At 36.9% G+C, this 6,432-nt stretch overlaps 1 protein-coding gene across 1 annotated transcript; it reads right to left on the bottom strand.

Annotated features, from left to right (window-relative positions):
- Positions 1 to 277: 277 nt before the first annotated feature.
- Positions 278 to 1,225, bottom strand: LOC107567566 (olfactory receptor 52K2-like). Its single transcript, XM_016253257.1, has one exon. It carries the CDS (start codon positions 1,223 to 1,225, stop codon positions 278 to 280), a length of 948 nt encoding a protein of 315 aa, XP_016108743.1.
- Positions 1,226 to 6,432: the final 5,207 nt, after the last annotated feature.

Below are 6,432 nucleotides of genomic sequence, written 5' to 3'. Positions count from 1 at the left end.
TGCATGGCTTACCTATATGGTATAATAGAAATGGTAATGTATCTCTGTATAGATATATATGGGGTGATATTGATGCTTTAGGTGTGTGTGTGTGTGTGTGTGTTTGTGTGTAAAGACATTAATTATACACTTTTAATATACTTGTCTTTAATGTGCATTTATTCATTTAAAATATTTTATAGGTATAATTTTCCTCCCTCAACAACAAAATCTTTTTACATTAAGGTCACTTTTTATATGTATCATTTCTTTAAATTGATTCATTTATAAATGCTATTCATTTTTCTAAAGAAAAGACATTTTGGTTTATAAATTTCAGAAACACATGTCTTATTTCTTTTGTTCTCCATCCATAGATTATTGGGTTAAAACAACTTGGAAAACATAAGTACATGACACTTATAACTATACGGTTGTTGGAAGAAATGTTGTTTCTTATTCTGTATGATAGAAATGCAATCAAGGCAGAAATCAAAGCAACTGACAGGACAATTAAGTGGGTTATGCAGGTGTTTAAGGCCTTCATGTGAGCTTTGCCAGATTTGAAAACAGAGGTAAAAATCACAACATAGGAAGCAGTAATGAGAATAAAATCTGCAGTTGGCACAAGGAAAACAGTCAATAGTCCTACAATGTTATTAATTGATATATCTCCACATGCTAACTGAACCAATGCCATGTGCTCACAAAAACAGTGATCAATGACATTTGTTGCACAAAACGACAGTCTTCCAGCTAGAGAGACAATGGTGATAATCAGGAGTCCATTTCTGATTAGAGGTGCATAAACAAACTTTAGAAAGTTACAGATTTCCTTGTATTTATGATAATAAAGTGGTTTGCATATTGCAAAATAACGATCAAGTGCCATCCAAAAAAGCAAAGTTGTTTGAAATGTTCCAACAAAATGAAGGCAAAACATTTGTGTCAAACAACCAATTAGAGAAATCCCACTCCAATTAAACAAAAAGCTAAGAAGCATGTTAGGTACAAAAAATATAGGCAAGAGCAAGTCTACAACACACATTAAACCTATTAGTACATACATAGGAGAATGCAGAGACCTTTGGCTTATGATTAAATATATAAGAATGGAATTTGCTGTGATAGCTAATAAAAACATCAGAAAGAAAGGGATGAATAAAAAATGCCTCCATTCTCCTAGACTGTAAAAACCATTAAATTTGAAATCTGTAAATGAGATATTATGTGCAGAAAAATTCATGCTGAAAACTTCTTTTGCACACAGTGTTCTGTTCAATCAAATGATGTCATAGAAAATGAGAAAATAAATAATAGTTAATTTTCCCTTTCAACAACACCAATATACACTTTACACTTTAAGGTCATCTCTATTTAATATTTTTCAAAGTCTGTAAATATATTTAAAACATTAAGAAAAAAAATCTGGTTCACTTAGTATACCTATAGTTTGGATATTAATATAGAATTAGTTTAACATAATTCTGAAATTTCTTGCATTATTATACTGTGATGTAAATCAACAACAAAATAAAACTACCTCTGATGCTTCAGTTCAGAATGACAAGCATAAAATTCATACATAGTTGGTACCAGATATTATATTAAATCTACCCACATCACTCATTAGTCTGTGCTCTCCCCATAACATTGCTGAATAGAAACCATTAAAGTTTTTTTTTTCCAGATAAGACGTCTCGTCATATTAAGAGTGCAATGAAAGCTTGACACATATCATGGTATCTAAATACACTGTCGTGTTCCCATGAGTCTGTGCGACTCCAATTAAAAAATAGAGTTCATCTCCTTTTTCTTTTTGTATCATAGGACTGCAGTTTCTGTGGCAGTGCTGACTGTTTTCTAAGCCTAGGATTTTTATGACCAGCAATAAAAAGTCATCACAAATGCACCTCTTAAATAAGATGAAGAATTTAATTGTTTTGCAGCCTGCTGTGGACAGTAGCATGGCAAGCATGTAACCTAAGACATTTATTCAATGAGTGAGACTGTTGTATAAATTATGTAATTATCAGGAAGTGCAAGTTGACAGGACTGGTTAACATATCAGTTGCCATGTTCGAAATGGCCCCCATCCCCTTATGTAATTTTGAATATCAGACATTTTGTAGTCGTATCCATAACCATAGTGAAGATTTTCTAGTGCACTCAGTCAATTCCAAAACACAATGCAGTAATAAGTGTACAACCTATGTATGCTCACTGACCAGAGAAACCCCATCATGCACTGTCAGCCTGGTCTCATAGGTTACATTTAGTACATAACAATTATAGGTATAACACATACATTTTTGTACATTTAAAGAGATGCTGAAACATACAATATGGACATACTGATGACATCTAAAACATAAACATTATTACATATTTACAGCTGAATAAATGCTAAATATATTATAAACATATTTATATAGTTACACCTTTACCATTTTATAGATCTACATTTACCATTTTATATTACCATTTTAAATCCTTTAAAAGTTCTGATAAATATAGACCCTTTTTAACGGCAACAACATAAAGAAACGTAACTGCACATGCTCGCTTTTGTGGTCCAAACTTAACTTCCGGTAGACTTCCGCAAAAAAATCAATAACAACAGAGTCCCTCTAGAATGGATTATTTCTGATAACAAAATAAATAAGTAAATTACATTAGCTAGCAAGTTAAAACTATGTCTTGCCTGGCTGCCAAGCCTCTCTTCGCACAGCTGTGATCCAGAAATAGCGTTTTCCCCGGTAACGGCTGTAACGTTACACAAAGCAACGCTGCGCTCACAAACGCTGCTTTATCAAGCATTATAGGAAAGCTGAAATGAAAATGACATCGAAAATTTTCTGAAGACAGGCGATTTCCTGCAGAGATACAGTGATATAAAAACACCCATGTCGCGTTTTGATTTGAAACGTACAGTGCTCATGTTTATTCAACGAAGTCATAGCCTTTTGAAAAATATATTTGTGATGGTCAGTTTTGATATTGTGCCACAAATAAATCAATGTATGGGAAACACTGGGTTGCATCCCACAACACAACAACATGAGCCCTTCAGTTTACTCATCACCTTAACTTTAACTGTGTTTGTAGTCAGCACCATATTACTAGCCAGACCAATAAACAAACACAGACCGAAGTTAACTTTGGGCCAAACGAATGCGTCCGATAAATCGTCTATAACTTAAATGACTTAATATGAACTTCTGGAAAGAAAACAGTTCAAAGTGTCCGAAACAGGCAAACCACACATGTATGAAATTATATTAATATCCGCCAATTGCTTGGCCAGGTGGCCAGCTCTAGGAAGAGTCCTGGTTGAGATGTTTGAGGTCACTGAGTTTTTTTGGAACTTTCAGTGATGCAGATTTTTTTTTGTAGCTTTCATCAGATCTGTGACTAGACACAAAACTGGTTCTGCAGGCATTTCCTTTGACTTTATGGTTTGATTTGCATTTTCAACTGTTAGACCTTATATAGACAGGTGTGTGCCTTTACAAATCATGCACTCAAAAAAACAAAATGGCATAGTTTATTATTAAAGGTGGGGTAAGCGATTTCTGGTAGCCAATGTTGACATTTGAAATCACCAAAACAAACACGCCCCTACCCCAAAAGGGTCTCTCCCCCTGTTTTGATAGCTCCGCCCCACACATACGTACGCAACCCAGGCAACGATTAGTTCTGGGAAACAAAGCAAAACCAATGTTACACCGTGTCTACACCGGACGCTAGTGGCACGGCGTGACAAAATACTATGGAACTCATTATAATCAGTGATGCTGTCTACACCATAGATATATATACATATCTATGGTCTACACTGGATGCGGCGCAGCACGACACGACAAATCCCCAACAGAAAACTGCTGCTGTGTTATCGAGAAGAAACAAAGCAACCTCGGCATCCGATCGCAGGCCTTCATCTCCTTGAGCTCTCTCCAGCGCTGGAAAGCTGATCCGATATTTACACGGGTCCTACTTATTGCCTTAAGCCTCCTTTTGCTCCGCAGACGTTTTCCTCTTTTGTTTTTTATCCGCCATCTCTATCTATCTGTCGCTCGGCTCGGACTGAACACTCTCTCCTTCACATCATGAGTAGACACGCCCCTTACTGCTGATTGGCTACAAGTTTGTTTTGCTATTCGGCCTGTATCAGTTTTCTAAACCTTTAAGTATTTGCATCATTTAGATTTTATTTTGGCCTATATACACTTTTTTTTTAATTATGTAGTCAGATTCCTTAGAATTAATCTAAATCTGTTAATTGTGAAAACTTTTAGGTTTAAGCTGGGCATACACGGTGTGAATTCTGATGGTTGGAGGATCGTATGCCCACGCACACGTCACGAGTGAGTTTATTTGAAAATCGTATGGACGCAGTGGTATACAACACGATTTTACGACCTCCCGAATTCTGAAGAAATCGCATTAAGTTCCCTGATGTAATGACATGTATTGAATTGAGTTGAGAGAAGGGCAGTGTGTAATAACAAACTGTGTTTCTTATATGTAGTACATTTAAATAAAACCACTCTCTCTTTCTCGCTATCTCTCTCATAACTGCATAATATTGATGTGAGACGTGACTGTTTGCTAGGCCTACAGGTCCTTTTTCAGCACCGGATAACCGGGACGCCTGGTCACCCCATGTGTGTGTGAATTATAAAGCCTAGTTACACGCTATAGCTAACAATAAGCAGCTATCTATACGTGCTACATCTCACCTGATAACTGTAGCTCTTGAGTGATCCGCTGTAAAATATCATCTCGGATAACTCATGGTACGCACTGCATGACATTACAGGTGCATCTCAATAAAAAGAAGCATTTCAAGGTCCTGGAGTGACCTAGCCAGTCTCCAGATCCCACCTCTTCGCGGCAGGCACCGTTAAAGACAAAAATATTTTATCTTTTTGTAAGCAGCAGTTGGCTTTAAACAATTACTGAACAGATTATTAACAACCAATCGTTGAACATTTCACTGAGCTCATGTCGGAGTGTTGAAAACATGATGATCATTTTAAATGTAACCCAGATAGCACAGGTACATGTACGTCTGCAAGATGTCTGTTAAAGATTGCTTCATCTGGAAAGCATCTGCTGTGTGCAAACATCTGATAGATGTCTTTAAGATGTCAGTTTTACATCCTAAATCATGAACATCTTAAATACATCTTCAAAACGTCTATTTGACATCTGATAGGAGCGTCCTATAGACGTATTGCAGATGAGCAAACACTCTAAAAAATGCGTGTAATTATTCATAATTAACTGTCTGACATGAAAGTAAAAGCCCTTTAATATGGGATGCTGCAAGTGTGGAATCGCCACGTGGCTGCCGCTTATAGCATTTTGTGCAGTCGAGACAGTGTTTGCGATGCGGTCTCAGGGCGGACATTGCCATAGTTGCAAACAAGGTCACATTTGTACTTAAAACTACAAAACTAAATAAAATAAAACGTAACAGATTTTGTATATGTGTTATTTGCTATTTATCATTTCATGAGAATATGAATAGCATAGGTGTCATGTCAGATACAGTTATGACATTTTACACGTAATTGTATTTTTACCTGGGAAACCGACTCTTACACGCATGCTATTACAATTCTGTGTTTTTCTGTCAATATGGGGTGCTGTGTGTACATTAATGAGGAAAAAAAATGAACTTAAATTATTTTAGCAAATGGCTGCAATATAACAAAGAGTGAAAAATTTAAGGGGGTCTGAATACTTTCCGTACCCACTGTATATATCTGTAGAAGCACTTTTTAGGAAGCACTTCCTAAAAATCCTTAGGAAGTAGTAAAAGAAAAATAAGATACAGATGAAGTGTCAGATGATTCCTCAAATGATTTGTCTGTTTTCTGTTATGGAGAAGCAGTATTTTCAGAAACGATAGGATATGAAGCAAGTGAAGAAATGGATATAGTTGTAACGGGGCTGACGAGACGTGAGACGTGTGGATCCATCTGCAAGCTTTTATTTCAGAGACGTGGTCATAACAGGCAGGGTCGAACAATGGCAAACAGGTATGTGGCGGTTAAACACAGGAATAGTCCTAGGGCTAGCGTAGGTCAACGATCGGCAGACAGAATCACAGGGGCGAGACGAGAGGGATAAATACAGGGAAACAGGCAAGGATTAGAAACCGAGAAAACAGGCAAGGCAAGGCAAAACAAGGAAACACAGAGACTCGGAACAGGGTACAGGCTAAACAATACTCAGCATAGAATGGTAGTTTGAATGAGTGTTATATAGTGAGTGAGGGATATGAAACAGCTGTGCAATCAGTGCTGTGTGCAATCAGTGCAATGAATGATGGGATATGTAGTCCGGGATGATATGCAACAGTGTGTAGTGCGAGAGTCAATGAAAATGGAAAGGGTGACCTCTGATGGCTAGCAGACGGAAGTTCATGGACCGGATTCGTGA

Source organism: Sinocyclocheilus grahami, unplaced genomic scaffold, assembly GCF_001515645.1.
Source record: "Sinocyclocheilus grahami isolate Dianchi unplaced genomic scaffold, SAMN03320097.WGS_v1.1 scaffold1170.1, whole genome shotgun sequence".
Lineage (NCBI taxonomy): Eukaryota > Metazoa > Chordata > Actinopteri > Cypriniformes > Cyprinidae > Sinocyclocheilus > Sinocyclocheilus grahami.
This window is presented reverse-complemented; position numbering and strand designations above follow the sequence as displayed.

Bases quoted from the DNA above. Each gene is read 5' to 3' on its own strand.
- LOC107567566 (XM_016253257.1), bottom strand. From the start codon at position 1,225: ATGAATTTTTCTGCACATAATATCTCATTTACAGATTTCAAATTTAAT.